We start from the raw sequence: 24,060 nt of genomic DNA on the forward strand, positions 1-24,060 counted from the left end.
GGACTATATATATTATAAAAGCAAAATACAGTGGGCAGATGCTGGAAATCGGAATGAAAAAACAGAAAATTCTGGAAAAACTCAGCAGGTCTTGCAGTTTCTCTGGAGGGAGAAAATAGTTAAACTGTTGACTTCATGTAACTTCTTTAGAGCTCTGAAGAAGTCATCCAGATTGTATATTTTATAGTTTATCATAGAATTTACAGTGCAGAAGTAGGCGACTCGGCCCATCGAGTCTGCACCGGCTCTTGGAAAGAGCACCCTACCCAAGGTCAACACCTCCACCGTATCCCTATAACCCAGTAACCCCACCCAATACTAAGGGCAATTCTGGACACTAAGGGCAATTTAGCATGGCCAATCCACCTAACCTGCACATCTTTGGACTGTGGGAGGAAACCGGAGCACCCGGAGGAAACCCACGCACACACGGGGAGGACGTGCAGACTCCCCACAGACAGCGACCCAAGCCGGAATCGAACCTGGGACCCTGGAGCTGTGAAGCAATTGTGCTATCCACAATGCTACCGTGCTGCCCTTAGTTAGGTATGTTAAGGTAGCAAAAATGGGATGGAAGGAGGAACAAAGAGCCATACCAGAAAATGATGACATAATTTGCATTCAACAGCATCTATCTGCACTCATTTCCCATGATTTGCACTCAAAAGTGTCCATTCAGCTATAATTTAGGCTCAGTGGCAAATGTTTAGCCATGATTTGGGCAGCACGGTAGCATCGTGGATAGCACAAATGCTTCACAGCTCCAGGGTCCCAGGTTTGATTCCGGCTTGGGTCACTGTCTGTGCGGAGTCTGCACATCCTCCCAGTGTGTGCGTGGGTTTCCTCCGGGTGCTCCGGTTTCCTCCCACAGTCCAAAGATGTGCAGGTTAGGTGGATTGGCCATGATAAATTGCCCTTGGTGTCCAAAATTGCCCTTAGTGTTGGGTGGGGTTGTTGGGTTATGGGGATAGGGTGGAGGTGTTGACATTGGGTAGGGTGCTCTTTCCAAGAGCCGGTGCAGACTCGATGGGCCGAATGGCCTCCTTCTGCACTGTAAATTCTATCTATCTATCTATGATTTGACACCCGAGTCCTGAAACTGCAATTATTCGTCATCAATTGACATCAACACTCAATTAGCGTAATGTGCATTCATTTAGCACCAGTTAATTACCGTTAAAAAGTTCAGAAGCATTCAACCAACATCAAAAGCAACTAGAGCTTGCTTGTGAGGAAACATTCTAAGTTCTTGCCACCACGCTAATATTTGTCTAAGTTTCAGACATCAGGTGGCATTAATAACATCATTCCATGAATATTCCCAGCAGTACGTTATGCAGGCCGTATGTACATTGTTTAACAGTGCACAAATCATTAGTTGGAGATGCAAACACTCTTCCCCTTTCCACTGGAACTGTGATTTTAAAAAACTCCTTTCCTTTCCAATGATCTATGTTTTATCTAATCTCGTCCAGGGCAATTTGGCCTCTCCAAACCCACCAAGATGCCTTGACTAATTTGGAAAAATGTATTAATTTTGCTTCCAATTTCTACCCTTCTGTCATCTTCACATGGTCCATCTCCAGCACTTCCCTTCCCTTGACCTTTCTATTTCAATTTTGGGGATAGCGTGTCCACTGGTATCCAACACAAACCTACAGCTACCTCAACTACTGCTCCTCACATTCCACATCCTGTAAGGACTGCAATCCCATTCTCCCAGTCCCTTTGCCTCCATCACATATGTGGTTTAGCACACTGGGCTAAATCGCTGGCTTCTAAAGCAGATCAAGGCAGGCCAGCAGCACGGTTCAATCCCCGTACCAGCCTCCCCGAACAGGATCCGGAATGTGGCGACTAGGGGCTTTTCACAGTTAACTTCATTTGAAGCCTACTTGTGACAATAAGCGATTTTCATTTCATATGTTCCAATGATGCCACTTTCCAAAACGGTGCAGCTGACATGTCTTCCTTAATCATGGTTTCCCACCATTGTGGTCAACAGGGCTCTCAATCATATCTGACCCATTTCCTGTACCTCTCCTCTCACCCCTTGCCCTCTGTCCCAGAGCCAGGATAAGTTGCCCCTTGTCCCCACTTTTCATCCCATCAGCCTCCGCATTCAAAGAATCATCCTCCGCCAGTTCCGCCAACACCCACCCCTCTGCTCACCATCCCAGGGCCTAAGCACCTTTTTTACGTGAGGCTCGATTCTCCGAGTCTGAGGTAATTTCCTCATGCCGGCGTGGGAACGATGGCGTTTTACGGCCCATGATTCAGTGCAAAACGGCCACCAATCCTCCGTTTGGCCGGGGGCTAGCAGCTGAGCAGCATAGAGCACCCAGCTCGAGCTGCCGATACGGCCCGGAGAATTGCCGGGTCCGTGGCCGCGCATGCGCACAGTGGCGGCCTGCAGCGGCCGCGCCATGCAGCATGGTGCCGGCCGCTCGCAGAACCAGCCTGCAAAATAATGCTCCACTTTTGGCTGGCTTGTGAGCCCCGGATCTATACCCAACAGTGCCCCCAGCCCCTGACAAAGTCCCCCCCGGCCTGCGGATCAGCTCTCCCCGACTGTGGCGGCGCTGGACTGATCCGCAGCCACCATGTCGTGTTCCTGACGGATGATAGCACATGCGATCGATGCCGTCGGGAACCTGGCCGATCTGGGACTGAGCATCGGGGGGGGTGATGCTCAGGCAATGTCCTGAGGTCTTCGATAAGATGCATAGTATGCCGCTTTGGACGGGTGGAGCATCGCGACAGCCGCCTGCCCCCCCGATTTGGTCAGCAATGGGTATTCTCTGGCCCATCGCTGAATGCGATTTCGGCGTTGGCGACTGGAGAATCCCGCCCCAAATGTCTTCTCAGCCTTCATTCTTCAATCTCTTTTCATAACTGAGGTTCATCATCCCTGGAACCATTCTCGTGAGTCTGTTGTGCAATCTCTCCAATGCATTTACATTCTTCTTAGAGTGCGATGCCCTGAGCTGGATGCAATGCTCCAGCTGAGGCCAAACTAGTATCTCATAGGTGTTCATCATAATCACTTGGCTCTTATAGTCTGATCCCATGAATAAGGGCTATGATACTGTACACTTTATTAATTGCGCTCCTGCCACCTTCAATGACATATGCGGATAAATATCCAGGTACTTCTGCTCCTGCATCTCCTTTCAAAATGCCCCCTTTACATTATATTGGCTCCACTTGTTCTTCCCACCAAAATAAATCACTTCACATTTCTCTGCAATGAACTTCATAGACAATATGCTTTCCACCCATTCCACCAACCTTTCTATTTCCTTATGAAATTCTACATTATCCGTTTCACATTTCACAATGCTTCTAAGTTTTAGATCATCTGCAAAGTGGTGGGTGTCGTTGCTGTGCACTGAAATATTTTGACTGAGGAAAGCTCTGATTTCAACTCTCCACCCAACACACATATATACATACTTCCAGTGAGCATCAATGAATGGAGATCAGGAGTAGGCATGCTGGGTAAAAGCAAATTACTGCGGATGCTGGAATTTGAAACCAAAGAGAAAATGCTGGAAAATCTCAGCAGGTCTGGTGAGCATCTGTAGGGAGAGAAAAGAACTAACGTTTCAAGTCCAGATGACCCTTTGTCAAAGCTATAAGACAGAGAAAGTGGAAAAGTAGGCATGCTGGTTGGTTATCTATTTTCTAGGTCCTTTAGCACAGCGTTAAGACACATATATGCAAACACAATCATTTTTAAACAGGGCCTTTTCTCCCAAAAATCATACTTCCTTGCAATAACGAATCTGAGAAAGGTCTTTATTAATATTCCCTTCATCGTTATGTACAACAAAGAAAGAAACAGCATTTATGTAGCGCTTTTTAAACTGTCAAGTTCATTAAAGTGCTACACAATCAAGGAAGGGTATTTGAAGTGTAGTCACTAGTGTAAAGTTCTAAAATAGCTGTTGTCTTCCCGAGCATTAAAGAAATGACATTCGCTGATTATCTTGTAGCAGAAATAAAAACAGCACAAGTAACTCATTCATCAATTTTTCTTCTATCCTTTTTGGCTGAATGGCAGAACTCAAACTGGGAATTTACCATTTCGGAATTGCAAAGGAAGAACCCACACCCGAGAAGGAAATCTAGTTATGAAACCAGGTGGACTCTAGGTTTTATAATTGGTTTACAATAGCAATGGAAAACAAAAGTTTACAATAGCATGGTACAGCTATCACATTAGCTATTCTCCAGCTAGTTTGCTAATCAAGTGACAAAAATGTGATCACAGCATTCTCAGGCCTAGGGAGGAAAGCCAACATGCAGACATGCTGCACCTGATCACTACTGGTGTCTAGACATTGATTAATAGAGAAATTGTGCCTGCCTGGGATGGCCCTAAGTTTGACTCTGTGCTCATGTGAAAAGTATGATTATTCAGGTGCGATAACAAGAGTACTCACACCATTACAATAATACCCTAACACAAAACCAGATTTCAGCAGAGGACTGGAAAAAAATAGTTTTGAAAAATCCACAGAAGAGATTTATGCTGCAGCTACATTAAAGACACAAACAAGTCTGCTTTGGACCATGATTAATATCACCCCAATATTTTCCTTCCTAATTTCCTCTCTGCACTGCTTAAGGCCCAAGACTTGTGCTCTAGTTCATCAAATGGTCACTCTTCACATGAGCGCCAAGGCAGTGTAAGCAGGTTATAAGACTACCAAAGGCAATGCAGTTCAGCCGGTTTCTATTAGCACACGCATACATGCTTTCCTGCTGATCAGGGGAAGAAACCACCTCAAACTTCTTAAAACCCAAGAAAGCCGATACTCACTGGCACAGTTAGCGAAGCCAATTAAGTACGCATGCAACAAACATCAAATGTGGTCTGTACAATGCTGGCAATGTATCATCTGCTGGCACAGGGAAAGCAGACCCTATTTTCTGATAGCTCATAAATTTTCATTCGTATAAAGACAGCAATCTGTTTTGTCTGGAATCAATCTCAATTGTGGATCTGTACACAGACACTAGAATATTATGTTCTAAATGTTTTATAACATTTTTCACTGTAATCAAACACTATTCATGAAGGAAATAAAACTTACCAGCCATAGACATGTGTTTTTCATGTCTTTGCAAGCAGTAATAACTGGAGAGAGCAGTACTTTGAAGGATAATCAGATTATTTTCTGTAAATTAAACATTGCTTTTAAATAGATCTGCATTATGCATTGATGTACGCATAAAAGTTAGACGATCCTTCAGGTAAGAGAAACATGTTGTTACACTCCTGTTCTAGCATTACCCTAACACTTCACAGTCAGCGTGTTTAGGTACCTTCGTGTAGTGTATCGACAAGTACTGCCATCTTTGCTAATATTGAAGTCATCATAAAACTGAAAGTTTAACAATGATTTCTTGCACACAACAAATCCCATATAATATTGGGGTTATAACATTACTAGTTCTTGTTAAAATACATACAACAAAATTTTATTCTGTGGCTTTGCAACACTATCTGAATGCCTTGCAACGTTAAGTACATATCGTTAACAGGGTGACACGGTAGCGCAATGTTTAGCACTGCTGCCTCACGGCGCCAAGGACCCTGATTTGATCCCGGCCCCAGATAACTGTCCGAGTGGAGTTTTCACATTCTTTCCGTGTATGCATGGGTCTCACCCTCACAACCCAGAAGATGTGCTGGGCAGGTGGATAGGCAATGCTAAAATTGCCCCTGAATTAAAAAAAAACAATTATTTTAGGGCAGCACGGTGGCACAGTGGTTAGCACTGCTGCCTTACGGAGCTGAGGACCAGGGTTCGATCCTGGCTCTGGATCACAGTCCGTGTGGTGTTTGCATATCCTCCCCGTGTTTGCGTGGGTCTCACCAGCACAACCTAAAGATGTGCAGGGTGGGTGAATTGGCCATGCTAAATTGCCCCTGAATTGGAAGAAAATAATTGGTACTCTAAAATGTATTAAAAAATATAAGCACATATTATTATATATTTAGCTGTCAAACAAATCCAGGTGTACAATTCAAAGCTACTGAAATTGAATAAACTTCAAATAACAGTCTTTGAACTTGTTTTTATGTCCCATACTTCAATTTCCATCTTATTTCAGCAAATATTCAGTTCCGCATGTTAGTTGTATCAACTGAGATTAGGTACAGAAAGGTGGAAGGCATTGATTCCATGGCTTCTTGAGCTCATAGAAAGAGATACTTAATGACACTGGAGTCAGGAGATGTATGTATATACCCGAGAATATATATATATACCTGAGACGTTTCACAGACTATAAGTCTATTCCAAGTAAAGACTGTTACTATCCCAGTTGAGGCTACCACTTGAGAGGAAGGCAACAGAATGGAATCCTGGCTCAAAAGAATATAAATTTTACTCAACAAAAAATGGTGAACAGAGTCACAGGACTGCCATTTAGCATTTAACAAATAAAACACTGACTTATCTTCACAAATGTACACAAATTTTAAGGATAACCCAGGGCACAAAATATATCTTATGCTATAATGTTATCAGTAAACACACAGTCCCTATAACCCAACAGGCTAACTGTGGTCAGGCAAAACCCCATTCTGAAACCAAGTCTCTGGTGCTACTCAATCAAACTTCTGTGGATGTCTCCTCAAATCTTCCAAGATGATTATTACACTATAAGCCAACTGATCTCTGTGGACTTCAATGTCTACATGAGTGTTTCCAAGGGCAGCACAGTGGCGCAGTGGTTAGCATTGCTGCCTCACGGCGCCGAGGTTCGATCCTGGCTCTGGGTCACTGTCCGTGTGGAGTTTGCACATTCTCCCCAAGTTTGCATGGGTCTCGCCCCCACAACCCAAAGATGTGCAGGGTAGGTGAATTGGTCATGCTAAATTGCCCGTTAATTGGAAAAAATGAATTGGATACTCTAAATTTATAACAAAAAAAGTGTTTCCAAATTCAACTCTTGAAAAGACGCCCTTTAGAATCTTCTTGCAAACAATGCTTTTGCTATGATGTTTCCAGCAAGAATCTACTTCCAGAATCTCCAACTCTCCTTTCAGTATTCCTTTGTTTTGAATAGCTTTCAATCTTTCAGACAAACTCCCAGGCATCCAGCCATTTAAAGCTTCAACTACTGCTTCACAGGCTGTTATAAGATATCATCAGCCTTTTGATTGTTTCCAATATCTCTGACTTGTCACTCACCAACTTCACCAGGACTAATGTTTTCAGGTCCGTCCCAAACTTAAATGAACAGTATCATGTTCCAATTCCAGTTCCTCTGTTCTTTTAACTTCAAACTGCCGAAATTTCTCTTTTCATTTCCTGGTTTCTAAAACTAGCTGTCCTTCAGTTTCTGGGTCTTGCATTGGTGCCTTTTGTTCAATTGTTCTGCCTCTGCTTCTGACAGAACTGTGAGAACTATTCTCTCTCCAGCTGCTAAGTTCCTTCGGCTAATTGGTTCAGTTAACCAAAAACACAAGGGTCGGAACATTCCAGCCGTTCCCACCGGCTGATCTTCCAGTCCCGTTGATGGTGAACACCCGCCATGGGTTTCCTGGCGGCAAGGGGTGCATAGAATGAGAAACCCGATTGACAGAAGATCCCACTGCCGACCAATGGCAGGCTGTCTCCACCATGGCTAAACACCCAGCGGGAGCTGTGAAAAATCCCGCCAAAGGTCTTTTTCCCTAAAGGTGTCTGTGGTTGCTAAGCTACAGCTTATTCTTTATCCAAGCTCTTGTTTACTTTTCACACCATAAATTCTCGAAGCACAATCGAGACATTTTAAAATGAAACCAAAACCCCCATACATGAAAACACTTTTGTGAATCTCACTAGAGTTTTACTCTTTCTTACACAAAAGTACAAAATTGTACTTACTTAAATCTATACCTTATTTCTAACATCCAACCAGTACAAACGTAAATCATTTAAAACTAGATTATTTCCTGATAATTTCTTTCTTCACCAATTGGCTATCCAGAGTGTAAAACACATCATAAGGCAATTATTTTCCCATCGCCTACACCAGTAATTAACAATAATTACTTTGGCTATGATCAAATCTGAAAAATATACTTTAATTATTTTTATGTTGGTGTTTTGATGTTTGGTGTTTCCAATTTTGATCACTGATGACAAATAACAATGACTGTTATAAATATCCATAATGATTGCCTTCAAATATTTATCCTCAAATAAGAATCTAGAAAAAATGACAAATACATTCAGGAAATGTCAGGTCACTATTTCAATGGCTTGCTTGAATGCTCATATTGTTATTGATTTTTTTTACATAATTATTCATTTTGCATGTGGAGCAAAATTCAATTTTTCTTTAAAGAGTTTATCGAAACAAGTTTTCTGTTTTTGACATTAATATATCTTCTGATACTGGGCTTCCCTTTGATAAAAGCAGAAAAGGCTGAAAATAAACAGCACCTGTGAAGAAAGAAATCGGAGAAACAGAGTTACAGGGCAGAATTGTGCTAGCTTGGTGGTGGGCAAGTCCCACTAAATTGATTTCAGGCTAGGATTCTGATGTTATCTCACCTTTTTCCTACTTCCCCTGGGGTTTATTTGATGGAAAGCAGGGAACCCCCTTCAATCTGTCAGGTAAGAGTTGTTATGAAGTCAATTATGAGCTGTTTTATCCAAGTAACGTATTTCCGAGCAAAAGAACCTGCTTCCCAAGGGGAGTGCTCAGTGAAAAGCTACTCCAGAGAAAGTGACAAACTTTGATCAGTTGCACTGAAAGCTCCAGCCATGGTCAAAGAGAAACTCCTGTTCAAAGGACTTCGCTCAGAGATTGTTTACACTGTTCACCAGTGATTGTCAACTTCTTGGAAGGCAATTCACCTGTCTCGCAATTCTTTTTTAAAAATATTCATTCATGGGAGGTGGGCATCGCAGGCTTTGCCAGCATTTATTGCCCATTCCTAATTGCCTTTGAGGGGCACTTAAGAGTCAACCACATTGCTGTGGGTCTGGAGTCACATAGAGGCCAGGCCAGCTAAGGATGGCAGATTTCCTTCCCTGAAGGACATTAGTGAACCAGATGGGTTGTTACAAGAATCGATAATGCTTTCATGGTTTTTTTATTGAATTCAAATTTCATCATCTGCAGTGGCTGGATTTGAACCTGGGAACCCAGAGAAGTCCTCAAGGTCTCTGTATTACTAGTCCAGTGACAATACCACCACGCCACCACCTCCCCTTGCTTTCTGCTGTACATTCCTGATGCCATCCTTCAGTATGGTAGCCCCAACTTCCACCTCTACTGAGGGCCAAGAGTAGAGGCCCAACCACTGTCAAAACTGCTCCAGCCAAAGCAGTAACACCAGCAGTGGCACTGGCTGCCTTCTACTCAGCCAAATGTTCCACCCTTCCCCTCCCCCCATAGAACAATTGGTGTCCACAGAACATTTGGAATTGACACCAAGATTCATCTAGAAGGAGATGATACCTCAACACTGTGTCTACAGGCAAATGGTCAGTTCTTGACATGTCTAAGCACCAGTGTTTCACAAAACTCAGATTCTCATGGCAGGTTGATGACATTTAAAGTCTCCATGAGCAAGGCTTCCTGCCCAGCAACAAACATTGCTAACAGTTGACTATGTTTCTATCACTTGGGCTTATAGTCCAATTGCAGATGTCTGCCTCTCAGCACATTGGCGCACTCTCTTCTGCGAGGTGAAAAAACCAGAGGTGGTATGAGTGCTCATAATTATTTGTGTGTGGAAACAAGGGAAAGACAACATTTGTGGATAGTGATTGAGAGGTATCGGTATTCGAGAGCAATAAGCTGACAGGTAGGTATGAGGTACCTGGTGAGAGAGAAATGAGTGAAGCTGGAATGCGTATGTTGACCTGAGGTGTGATATGTGAGAGAATGCAGAAGAATGCTAGATAGAGGCTTGGTACGTGTTATGCCACACCCTGCCATGCCCTTCTGGGGTCCTCTTGCTGCATGCTTCCAGGTTAGTGGGAGCATAGCTCTGCTGTTGAATTCCTCTGGCACTTCCCATTCATACCTGCTTGTTTGGAAAGGCTGATCTCTTCCTTGGGAGAGCTCAGTTTACTGTAACCCCTCAGATCCCGCAGCAGATCCTCGAGCTACGTCAGAGACCGGTGGTAACCTTCGTAGGTCTTTGCCATTCCTGTGATTGCTGCAGCCTCAAAAATCAAAATTCTGATGAGTTTTTCTGACCTATGCCATGGTCCCTTTAATTAGAAATCCTGTCTTTGATCAAATGGATGCTTCACCCCACTCCCATCTTCTCGAATTGTTTGGTGAACTGAGCGACAAGATGATACTTGGTTTCTCCGATAAAAATAATACACAATTCAAAGGGTCAGGTTTCATACCCAAAAACAACCCTGCCATTCAGGAAGGGGCTAAGGTGATAAGATTTTGCCCAATAATTTAAGGTGAATGGTCTTTTGATGATGTTTCAAATTTCCGCTATTTGTAGTATTTTGCTTTCAAAAAAAGACTGATGAATTGGTTCCAATAGTTGAAAGAATATTTAACTTGCACATAACGTTTGTGCCATTTGCTGCCTTGAAAGAGATGGTTTTCTTTCTAAATTCATTTCCTTCCCAATACTCGTCTCTCAACTTGTTACTGAGGTACAGTTCCCCATGGACTGGCTGTCCTGTTGTTTCTTATTCAAGTGGCTTTTTGGCAGTGAATGTTGATGGGCCATCTAAACAGAGGTCACGAAGCAGACGCTAAACCTATCTTCACTCAAGATCCATGTGCACACTTACAACAGGGACAGTAATCAGAGGGTCCGAGTCAATATGGTTCTTTCCTAACTCAGGAACAGTGAAGATAATTATAGCATCCTTATCTACCAAACCAGCTGTGATCAGTTAGTAAAGCACAGACAAGAGATCAAACCTGGAATCTTTCTAGTCTGAGTGCCTACTAACTGGGCAAACTCACTGAACTTCAAAAGTTAAGTCTGAAACAATAATCCACTGCAAAACAGACAGAAAAATATTACCATCAATTTAAATTCACTAATTGTAGAGGTCAGAAACGGGAGAACCATTCTTCTATCTATGGCCGTGATAATCACAGTTTATTAGTTCATATCTACCCTGTTTAGCTCAGGGCTGTTTAGCTCAGGGCTAAATCAATGGCTTTGAAAGCAGACCAAGCAGGCCAGCAGCACGGTTCAATTCCCGTAACAGCCTCCCCGAAGAGGTGCCGGAATGTGGCGACTAGGGGCTTTTCACAGTAACTTCATTGAAGCCTACTCGTGACAATAAGCGATTTCCATTTCATTTTTCTTCACTGTGTATTCAGTCTCCCCTCAGCTTTGCAAAGCAAAGACTGTTCACAAACAGCAACAATGAACCCAATTAAAAGTTGTAGTACATTGGTCTAACTGCAGATTCATATGGAAGCCACACATATAACACAAGCTTTAAAAGATTAAGTTGATGAATTCCGTAATAAACTAATCTGTCTATTAAGTGTACATTGTTTCAAATTATTTTCCATATGTTCCATGAAATAAACAGTCAATATTATTTGTAGTCCTGAAAAAATTGCGTTAGCCTTGAAACAGATTCAATGTAATGAATTCTGCCACTCAAAGGAAGCCCTCTAGAATTTCACTCATTCCATAACTTTCTAAGCTCTCGCGTGTCTTAATTTTACTTTTCATTGATTTTGTTTTTATAATCTGTGGTATTTTACAGAAATTATTTTCAATAATGGATATTGTTATACACTTGGTTCCTCAAGATATCTGCGACATTTTAAATTTAAGTAAAAAATGTTCAATTTCGATCTTTAGAATAGTATATTACACCTATTTGTAAAATGTGACATTATATTCCTACATTACAAGAGTGACCACACTTCAAAAGCAGCAACTCACCAAGTCTCCTTTGACAGCACCATCCAAACTTGCAACGTCTACTATCTTGAAGGACAAGGGTAGCAGATGCATGAGAACACCACCACCCGCAAGTTTCCCTTCAAGCCGCACAGCATCCTGACTTCCTTCACTATTGCTAGGTCAAAATACTGGAGCTTCCTTCCTAACAGCACTCTGGCTGTACCTGCACCACATGAACTGCAGTGATTCACCAAGGTAGCTCACCACCACCTTCTCAAGGGTAATTACAAATGGGCAATAAATGCTGGTCTAACCAGTGCTGCCCATATTCCATGCATAAATAACTTTTTAAAAGTACTTATGTGGCTATAAAATACTTTGAGACCTCCGATGGACATGAACATTTTATATAAATGCAAATATTTCTTTCTTTGTAACCAAATATTTTGAGACGGAAGAATCTGCTTCAATTTCCATTGAAACATTTTTGACAGAATAAAATAAATGTCAATGAATGAACAAATATGGAAAGAAAGCACAATACTGTATGGAGAACAGAGAGAGCCAACATTACAAACTAGTTCCTTTACCAATTTCAAGGTCAGCAGCAAGCCTTGCTGCAGAACCTTCATCAAACTCTCCATGCTCTGGAACTTCAGGACTGGAAACATTGAAGAAAGAGTCATTTGGTATAGTTTTCGTAACTGTTCTACCAGTGTTCCGGCCCTTATGCTTCTGCTTCGTTTTAATGGTTTTCAATGTGACGTTTTTTCCTTTCTTCCAGTCGATCTGGCGCCCTGTGCATCCCGTGACTTCTCGTTCATTAAAGAAGAAAAAGTCTAAGTGGTAAGGCTGCAACTGCATCTGGTACGCTTTTGTGACTACCTCATTTGTGAAATATTAATTTGGCTCAAACTTAAACACCTGAGTAAAGCTCGCTGGCTGTCCCGGATCTGAAAGTTTTACATTTACATCTGGTAGATGCTTTAGGATCGGTTCATCATGCTCCTGTGTCATGTCACTGAGCACATCCACATTTTTGAAGACTATTAACCAGAATGGAATTCTTTTTAGCTCTTCCATCTCTTCATCTGGTGTATATTCCTCCACTTTAACTTTTGCTTGTATTGCATTGGATAACTGTGCCATTATATCTAATTTCCAGTCGCAATGTTCCTCTATTGCAGAGCTGTCTGGAATGTGCAGCCACTCAATTAGGTTCAGGCCTCACATGTGTCCACTCCTATGATAGACTAGCGTTCCATGTTCACAATGGAAAATGGTATGTCACTTCTGTTGTGTACCCATGTTTAGAGTTCACATGCTCCCAGCGCCACAATCTCATTCCCATTGTAGTCTCTCAGTAGTCTCATCCCCAACTTTTGGTTTGACTTGCAGCCTGTTCAAGTCAGACAAACTGCGATGGCTGGCCCTCGCACCCGTGTCAAGGTTGCATTTGTTCATTGTAGCATTCAGCATCACTGGAATTGTCCATCATCTACGACGTATCAGCACCACCATCACTATTGCCACAACTGGTCAGTAAGATTAGGATGATTCCACCAAAGCCAAGCAGAAAAGGAGAGGCAAAGAGTGGCTTATTCAAATGAGAAGGAAGGGGAAGAGAAGAATTGAGACACAGTTGGTCGACCGGGTAGCACCCATGACAGTGAAGGCTGATATCCAGAAAACACACAGAGATGGAGGAGGAAGCATTGCTTCAAAAGATTGAAAAAGTTAGTGCCGCAAAAAATACCAGTGCAGGAGACCAACAAGACGATGTCGTTTGGAACGTGTAATAAGCTGTACACAAGGGACACATTTAAAATTATCAGGCATATCATGTTTTGTAAAACAGTTACATTTGTACATGTGATCTTTTAAAATTATTATGCAGATCATATTTTGTAAAACACAGTTACATTTGTAAGCAAATGTTAACACTTCCATAGGAAGGGGGATGTGGTGATATGCCTGTGCACAGTTTTGTATGTGGTTGTCTATCAATGTATATAGTTATTGATGCGACATCCAATCAGCTGGTAGCGATAGAGATCTGCCATGTGACTCGAGATATCCGGCAGTTGGTAGTAAGTCGTACAAGAGGATAGTCGTACTAGAAGTAGCTCCAGGAGAATTCACTGAATTCATTTACTTTGTTACCATTTGCATCATAGTTCATTATCCTTCCAAATGTTCATCTTATTAATACAGTGTCTTACTAGTCGAAGAACTAGATGTTATGTGCGCATTTGTATTACAGCCACAGCACATAACATAGACATAGACATAGAACATACAGTGCAGAAGGAGGCCATTCGGCCCATCGAGTCTGCACCGACCCACATTAAGCCCTCACGTCCACCCTATCCCCGTGACCCAATAACCCCTCCTAATCTTTTTTGGTCACTAAGGACAATTTATCATGGCCAATCCACCTAACCTGCACATCTTTAGACTGTGGGAGGAAACCGGAGCACCCGGAGGAAACACATGCAAACATGGGGAGAACGTGCAGACTCCTCACAGACAGTGACCCAGCGGGGAATCGAACCTGAGACCCTGGTGCTGTGAAGCCACAGTGCTATCCACTTGTGCTACCGTGCTGCCCACATAACAGGCAATACCTTTGGCCTTCTGACAAACTCTGGCTTATGACTCGACTCACATCTTAAATGTAGGATTTGTTTTGAATTCCCCAGTAACACCGTCTTCAATTTATGTATTAACCACTTTCATTTGTTATCGGCAATGCTCTTGGATACGACTAGGATGTGCAGGTCAAAATGTACAGTGATACCCATTTTTAGGCAATACAGAGAGTTGCTGAAATCATATTACCTAATGCCAGCACCAACCCAATATTTAAGACAAACTTCTACCCTATCCTGATACTTCTGAGGTAACGATTGTGATCTCGAATTGATACTGACCATGAATGCCTTATTACATGGTTATTCTGTCGCAAGACCACCTCAGGCTACGCTTGTGACCTCTTTTATGTATATTCCATTCTTCTTACAATGCACAATAGCATAGGTTTCCAAATACAAAATTATACTGACTGGTGTATAACATGTATTCTTGCATAGAAGCAAACTATTAAAGTTGTGGTTATACCATTGGAGAATGAAAAATGCAGTCAACAATATCCCCATTTTATCGCTTGATTGCCAGGAGAAAGCATATGTTTTAAGAGTTAGTCATTTAAAAAAATATATTTTGAATGCAAAGATGAAATTGCATGTAAAAGGTTGTTAGGGTCAATGTCAATTCTGTAATTTGGAACATGAGGCAAAGCAGGATAAAATGTATTCACAAAACGCAACTGTTGTTCGATGCCTTAACATGAAAACATGGCAGTACATTTGTAAAGGCCAATTACCATCCAAATACTTTTACCACCTTCTTTGACACCAGTTATATATCACACCATGCTAAGAGGAAGCACTGAGAGGTGACTTTCCTGAGGGGCTCTCATTACTGTGTGTTCTAGAATTGACTAAAACCTGAATCATGATTATGCTGCTGTGTTTTCATTGAGTTGCAATGTAGCTGGGCTCACAATGAACATAATCTTCAGTATATTCATCCAAGTTCTGGTTCACAGACTAGGCATTGGATATTCACCTATGACTGCTGTCAACTGTTTGATTCAGAAACTTTAAATACAAAAACAAGCATTGACATGAATATACATATTCCTTTTACCTTATAAGTGCCATAATGTCTCACAGAAGGAAGAACTACAAGGCTTGAAAACAAATAACAAAAATATCCAATTATGCCATCAACTCTGCTACAAAAATCCAATTATCTGCAGATCTGGCCACAGCTGTGGTAATTGGTGACCTGCACTTTTGGTCAGCAGACAATCGGGATGATGAAGGCAATTAAACACAAAGTCTATACATGCCCTGCAGAGGTTATTGTGGCTGTTATATCAGACCTCATCAATTTCAAAATAAAAAGAAAGGAAGCTGCCTCCATATCTCTTCAACCGTGGTTGCAACCAAAATGTTAGTGAGGTGATCATAAGGTAAATTATGTCAATGGAATGACAAATGCAGCCTTTGGAAAAACAGAGAGGAATAATTACAGGCCCAGGATATAATTGAGCAATTTGATTGTCCTGCACTTGAGCTGTCATTTTGATGTGAAGTGCTGTCACACCCTGCAACACTACTAGAATCGGACAGCCCCGTCCACTTTGATCTATGCTTACGCAAATGAAATGAGGTCAAAATCTGGTCATAAGAAACTCCCTTATGTGATTAAGGCTTTCAATTTTACAGGAGATTTTTTTTAAAAACAGTGATCACAAAGCACAAATTGTCAATGCTTTGAGAAGAGAAAAACATGTAAACAAGCTGCAACAAAGTGAAAACGTGCATTAGATAGATGGAGGTGTGGCAGCTAGAAACTGGCTTCTTTAAAGCCAAGTATGATTTAAATTTATACTGGCTGAACAAACAGCAAAACAAAAGACCAGATCAGTTAAATAAAGACCAAATAAATCCCTGCGTATTTTTTCTCATACTTAACATACACAATTTACATTTAGAAACTCGCAGATTAATAAAATATAAATTATGTTAAAAAAGATTTATAAAGGGCATTTTTTTCCAGCTTATCGTGTTTTTTGTGTGTCAGTGGACATGTGCAACAACACAGATACATTGCATTTCTGTTGTCTTGGCTGCTGCTTACCAGTTCAGCTTTGGGTTTCACCACTTTCATGAAGGCACCTCTGGCAGCTGCTTCTTCATATTCTTTTTTTGTTACTTTTCTTGCATCAAGAAACTTCAGCTTTGGCAATTTGTGAAGGATGAAATACCTGGAAAGGGAAGCATTAAAGAGGCCTTGGTTAATAATTATATTTGCAAGCAACATTGCCCACCAAAAACAGTCAGAGAAAAGGATTGTGAGATGAAATAAAATTAACAAAATGGAGTTAAAAATAAGTCAAGTTTGCAGATGATGGCAGGCGTAAAAATATGAAGGATAAAATATATATAATAGAGCTAAGAGCATGAAAGACATATCTTCGATTCTGAGACACAAGGCATAAATAAGAAAGAACCTGCATTATTTAGATGTTGGGTTTCACATATCATGACATCCCAGAGGGCATTGCAGACAATGAAAAGCTTTTGAAGTGTAGTCACTATTGTAAAGCAGGGGAATGCCCTAACCAAATTTCACACAATATGGACCAACATATAGCACCTATGTAAACAACAGATAATTGTTTTGTAATGCTGTTGGTTGACGAATAAATTTTAGCTAGGGCACTGAAAGAGAGTAAGTGAATTCTCCAAAAGAGTTCAATGGAGTATTTTGCCTATGAGGGCAGATTGGGCACTTGTTTAACGATTTGCCTGAAATATGCCACCCTCAGATAGTGCAGCACTCCCCCTCACAACTGACTATAGTGAAATTCTCGTTAAGATGCTCATGGCCTTCAATGCAACATGAACTCTCAACCTTCCAACTCAGAAATGGGAGTGACATCTCTAAGTTGAGACTAATGTGAAAGGTGTCAAAATTTAAGCAGTCCAGACGAAAATGATCAATATCCATAGGTGGAAAGCTATATCCAACTATATCCAACAGTAATGGTTGTCGAAACAAATGGTTTACTCCATTTCAATCGAATAAGGTCAGGCCTGATGAAACTTCTGCTCAAAGCCACAGCGTTCTTCTTTATTTTTCTGCCCATATCTTTGATGTAGCACCGCAACAACTCAAATTCTTTTGTAGCCTTTGTCATTCATGCCAAAAGTACAACTGTCCAAAAGCTTTGTTAAAATATCCAGTCTTTTTCAGGTTGTACATCTTAAGATCAAATGGTTTGAGATATAATAATTTGGCATACATTGTATTGTAGGAGAGCAATAAATGGTTAGGTATTAATCATAATGATGTTTTGCACTGTGAATTGCTGAAAAGTATGAACAAATATCATTGAAGTGAGTAAAACAGGTCACCTGAGACCTATAATGATTCCAGACCAGAACAGTGGCTGGGAGACTCGACCGGAATCCTGATATTTTAGTTTATTTTGCAAGAATTTTGAAAGAATACTTCGCTCCAAGAGTGATTACACGCAGAAATAGGGATTTGGTGTTTTGAAACAAAACTTTATTATTAACCAGTATTACAACCTTTAGCCTCACACCTGAAAATAGCTAACAATTATCCCTCACTACTTCTATTCCCAATTAAACAACACAAAACATACAGCTCCCAATCCATCCTACATCCCAATAACACAGAGCAATACTTGCTTTCCAGAACAAATTTGGCTCCTGTTAGAACCACCGCCGACACGGCGTGACATCTTCAAAAAGCTGTTTCAGCTAGTTTGTTTCAGTTTCCGCCTTATCGTCAGACAAGTCTGCACAGCTTTAAATGCTATTAATCATTTTAACTATCCTACTGTGAGAGCAAAAGATCTTACTTGTGCATTCAACGTTAGCCAGATCAGAAGTCAACACAAAATGTTTCGCACAATATCTAAATGCCTTAGCTCCACTGAGAAATGACGTCATCTCCCATGCTGAAAAAAATTAATTAGCCAGGAACTCGCATTGCCTATTTTAAAAAATAAATTTTGAGTACCCAATTCATTTTTTCCAATGAAGGGGCAATTTAGCGTGGCCAATCCACCTCACCTGCACACCTTTTGGGTTGTGGGGGCGAAACCCACGCAAACACGGGGAGAATATACAAACTCCACAAGGACAGTGATCGAACCTGGGGCCTCAGCGCCATGAGGCTGCAGGGCTAACCCACTGCGCCATCATGCTGCCCCAACTCCCCATAGTCAAACAACAGTGCATTAGCTCAGATTTTTACGATGGTGAATTTCACCTCTGGCTCCCAAAAACTTTCTGGTCCTGCAAAACAAGATTCTTTTAAAAACATGACTACTGCAGTCAAACACAACTGACCCAGGCTTTTAACCCTTAAATTGCCAAATGTTTAGAATCTAATAAATTTGAAAACCGCATTTGTTACAGACCTGAAAGCACAGGGTAAGCAACTGTAAACTCTGCATCTTCTTAACCAATTACATTAAATAAATGCCAACTAAGGTTTATTTTTATAAATTTAGAGTACTCAATTATTTTTTTCCAATTAAGGGGCAATTTAACATGGCCAATTCACCTACTCCACACATCTTTGGGCCATGGGGGTGAGACCCACACAGACACGGGGAGAATATACAAACTCCGCACCGTCAGTGACCCAGGACCAGTATCGAACTTGGGTCCTTCGCGGAGTGAGGCAGCAGTGCCAACAATTGCGCCACCATGCCGCCCAAAATGCCAAGAAAAAAGTAATTATGAAGAAAGATTGGATTAAGAGGAAAAATAATAGGCAAGAAGGAAAAGTTTTAACTTAATTTTACCTTTTAAAAATGTCAATTAAAATTTGAAGAAATGAGATGCCACACGTGTTAATTTTCAGTGTCAGGTTGTTTGGCAGTAATTAGCAGCTATCACATTATTAAGCAGATGAATGCCACTTGAGGCAGATTGTGAGGTGACATTTTTGCAAAGTTAACAGTGGTGCATCGCATCTCAGACAGAAACTTCTGGATTTCAACATTTAATCTAATTTCCGCCCCTTGCCTGAAATTGCTGTAGGTTTTGTGCATAAATAAGGGAATCACCGATTAGTGCCATTGTTAGATTGACAGAAATTATGGCACTGTACGTTTAGTACAACGAAAACAAAATGATTTTCCCACAGAACACTTGATTAAAATACATTTGGTAGATTATCTGAGATTTCCATTTCAGTAATAACTTGGTCAACTTGCAATGTGTGGAAGATAATGAAACCAGGAAATCTGTAGCGGAATCCTGTTTGCTACTTTTTACAACTTTTATCAGTTGATAATTTACTACCTTCGGAATGTCCCTCCATTGACGGCATACATTTTTTTAACCCTCATTTTATTGCCAATGTTAGTCAAGAAAATATTAATTGATTGATCCCCTCCTTAGCTCATAAATGCAACCAAATATATTGTGGCTGAACTTGCTTATCACGGTAGAAAGCAATGACTGGTAATTGGATTTTCTTGATAAGAGTTCAATGTCACATCACAAAATGCCGTTGGGAAAGAAGGAGTTAAGATTCAACATCTGAGTCTAACAAGAACGACTGATGTTGAAAGCACCTTGGCTTAACAGAAAAGCCAAATTACTAAATACAGATTCAGATATTGAAATCAGCATGGAGTTGAAAAGAGTAATTTCTTGGCCTTGAGGAATCTAATGAGGATTGGAAGCTCAATATCCTTTTCTGTTCTGGCCCTGAAAAACTGGTAATTGCTTTGCTCCACTGGGTATTAAGTACTTGGGCCATTTTCCTACTACTGTATCGCTATTAAACAAAATGTGGTATAATTAGTGTTGCAGATATGTCACCTCATCAGCAGCGGCCAAATGCAAAGTAAACATATGCCAACATTCGCATAAGTCAAATTCATCACATTCAATTATCATTACATTATTATGCTTGTTCACTATCTTGAGTTGATTTTTATATTAAATCTTTTGTTTAAACAAAAGCTACAGCATTACAAAGAGCTGCAGATCATGACTTGTCTGGAATGGAACCATCAGTGATTTGGGAATACTATTGTGAGAGATGCGTAGGTCTTTCTATCAAACCAGTGATTTCTATTTGGATGGGTGGGTTGCCATGTGCCTTTGCAGTTTAATCTTGTACTTATGTGGGGAGTGCTATTGAAGTGGCTGTCTGCTGTTGGCAGTAGGCCAAACATTGAGACAAAGATCTCTAAGAATTTCTGCTGATTCAGGCTCAGTGAGTACATTTTTAAAAAACTCAACAATCTTCTGTAGTGCTTTGACTTGCATTGGTTGTATAAGATGGAAGGGGGAAAATAAGCAATCGCTTTTACCATAGTGAAATGCATTGTCAGTTGGAGTTTGGAAATGTAGCACAACTTGGATTTATCCAATGCCTTTAATGCATACAAATATTCAGACGTTCACAGAAATATGAACAGATAATGAATACTGACCCAAAAATGAGATACTAGATGTCATAAAGCCAATTTCTTGTACATTACCAATTAATATCATTCCAACATTAGTGGCCGTGCCGTTCGGCATTTAACACTGGAATTCTCACCCTAAACCTCTCAACCTCTATCCTTTTATTTGTTCAGGAGATGTGGGCGTCGCTGGCATGGGATTTATAACCCATCCCTAATTACCCTTGAACTGAATGGCTTGCTCGGCCAAAAGAACATTAGTGAATCAGATGGGTTTTTACAACAATCAACAATGCTTTCATGGTCATCATTAGACTTTAATTCCAGATTTTTAATTGAATTCGAACTTCAACATCTGCCATGGTGGGATTTGAACCCAAGTCCCCAGAGCATTACCATGGGTCCAATGACAATATCATTAAGCCACTATTCTCCTTCTTTTAAAGCACTCATTAAAACCAATTTCTTCAAGTTTTTGGTCACTTGCCTTGGTTACTTCCCGTACCAGCCTCCCTGGACAGGTGCCGGAATGTGGCGACTAGGGGCTTTTCACAGTAACTTCATTGAAGCCTGCTCGTGACAATAACTGATTTTCATTTAATTTTCACTTCCTCGATATCTCCTTTAAGTGACTCAATGAAAAATGTTGTCCAATTACACTGCTGTGATGCACTTTTGGACGTTTTACCACGTTAAAAAAGAAATGAACATGCCAGTTGTTTCAAGAAAGCTGGATTGGCAAAAAGGAAAAAGTCCAAGAGCAAACGAGTGCTGGGATTCTAAAGCGATTGCGAGACACAGCAGAGCTCAGTCAGTTCCAATATCAGGAGAACAGTGATCTGGCTCCCTGTGCTTACACTGTTAAATCGGTCTCTCATAATAGCCATATAACAATTGGGTTCCTTTACGGAGCATTGTACTGGTACAAAGACCAGGCTTACTCAATCACAAATACAAAGGCAAAAGATTGTGGATACAGGAAATCTGAAATATAAACAGAACATGCTGGAAATGGACAGCAGGTCAGCCCCTGCGAGTTTCTAGCATTTCCTGGAAACCATTTACAAGCTAGTTTTGAAGGGGTAAGATGGGAGATTCTCAGGGCTCAGTGTAGGGACTTCGTAACCTAGTGTCCAGACTCCCTGGGCTAGTGTCTGGTCAATTCCAGCTGTCTGGTCAATGGCCAGCTGTCGTGTTGCATATAGGCACCAACGATATAGGTAAAAAACGGGACGAGGTCCTACAAGCTGAATTCAGGTAGTTAGGAGTTGAACTAAAAAGTAGGTAGTAATCTCAGGATTGCTACCAGTGCCACGAGCTGGTCAGAGTAGGAATGTCAGGATAGATAGGATGAATGCGTGGCTCGAGAGATGGTGCAAGAGGGAGGGATTCAAATTCCTGGGGCATTGGGACCGGTTCTGGGGAAGTGGGACCAGTACAAACCGGACGGTCTGGGCAGGACTGGAACCAATGTCCTATGGGGGGTGTTCGCTCAAGCTGTTGGGGAGGGTTTAAACTAATGTGGCAGGGGGATGGGAACCGATGCAGGACATTGGAAGGTAGTAAAACAGGGACAGAAGCAAAAGGAAGTAAGGGGGAAAGTGCAAGGCAGAGACGCCATAGTCAAAAATCAAAAAGGGTGACAGTACAAGGTACAGTGACTGAGGGGAGCTCAGTGAACAGGCCCCGTAATACTAAAAGGAATAAAACGGGAAGTAAAAACATAAATGGTAAGCGATGCGGCAGGTTGTTACATGAAGATATGGGTTCAACGACAAGGAAAATTAGGAGAAAAGTTAAGAGGAAATATAACTTAGAAGAGGTTACTGCTCAAGGTGTTAAGATTCAAAACATGGGTATAAAAGCCAACATAAGTGTACTTTACCTGAATGCTCGTAGTATTCGGAATAAGGTAAATGAGTTGATAGCACAAATCATCATGAATGACTATGATTTAGTGGCCATTACTGAACTACGGTTAAAGGATGGTCAAGACTGGGAGTTAAATATCCGAGAGTATCAAACTATTCGGAAGGACGGAGTGGATGGTAAGGGAGGTGGTGTAGCTCTGTTATTTATGGCTGACATCTGGGCAATAGTAAGGGATGACATCGGTGCTATGGAGGATAAGGTTGAATCCATTTGGGTGGAAATTAAGAATAGTAAGGCGAAAAAGTCACTGATAGGAGTAGTCTATAGGCCACCAAATAGTAACATTATGGTGGGGCAGGCAATAAACAAAGAAATAACTGATGCATGTAGAAATGGTACAGCAGTTATCATGGGGGATTTTAATCTACATGTCGATTGGTTTAAACAGGTCGATCAAGGCAGCCTTGAGGAGGAGTTTATAGAATGTATCCGTGATAGTTTCGCAGAACAGTATGTAATGGAAACTATGAGGGAACAAGCGGTCCTAGATCTGGTCCTGTGCAATGAGACAGGATTGATTAATGATCTCATAGTTAGGGATCCTCTCGGAAGGAGCGATCACAATATGGAGGAATTTAAAATACAGATGGAGGGTGAGAAGGTAAAATCAAACACTAGTGTTTTGTGCTTAAACAAAGGTAGACTGGGAGAAAAGACTTTATGGTGAAACATTTGAGGAACAGTGGAGAACCTTCCAAGCGATTTTTCACAGTGCTCAGCAAAGGTTTATACTAACGAAAAGGAAGGACGGTAGAAAGAGGGAAAATCAACTGTGGATATCTCAGGAAATAAGGGAGAGTATCAAATTGAAGGAAAAAGCATACAAAGTGGCAAAGATTAGTGGGAGATTAGAGGACTGGGAAATATTTAGGGGGCAACAGAAAGCTACTAAAAAAGCTATAAAGAAGAGTAAAATAGATTATGAGAGTAAACTTGCTCAGAATATAAAAACAGATAGTAAAAGTTTCTACAAATATATAAGACAAAAAAGAGTGGCTAAGGTAAATATTGGTCCTTTAGAGGATGAGAAGGGAGATTTAATAATGGGAGATGAGGAAATGGCTGAGGAACTGAACAGGTTTTTTGGGTCGGTCTTCACAGTGGAAGACACAAATAGCATTCCAGTGACTGATAGATATGAGGCTATGACAGGTGAGGACCTTGAGATGATTTTTATCACTAAGGAGATAGTGATGGGCAAACTAATGGGGCTAAAGATAGA

The 24,060-nt window shown here is 41.1% G+C and overlaps 1 protein-coding gene across 5 annotated transcripts in view; it reads right to left on the reverse strand.

The window, feature by feature from the left end:
- lrmda (leucine rich melanocyte differentiation associated) overlaps positions 1-24,060 on the reverse strand; it is a 1,080,961-nt gene that overhangs the window by 276,720 nt on the left and 780,181 nt on the right. For all 5 annotated transcript variants that reach the window (XM_038783193.1, XM_038783192.1, XM_038783195.1 and 2 more), the window contains one exon: positions 16,580-16,706. In XM_038783193.1, the coding sequence (XP_038639121.1) occupies positions 16,580-16,706 (127 nt within the window). The remainder of the gene's footprint in view (positions 1-16,579; positions 16,707-24,060) is intronic.

The sequence above is a fragment of the Scyliorhinus canicula genome, chromosome 22, assembly GCF_902713615.1.
Source record: "Scyliorhinus canicula chromosome 22, sScyCan1.1, whole genome shotgun sequence".
Taxonomy (NCBI): domain Eukaryota; kingdom Metazoa; phylum Chordata; class Chondrichthyes; order Carcharhiniformes; family Scyliorhinidae; genus Scyliorhinus; species Scyliorhinus canicula.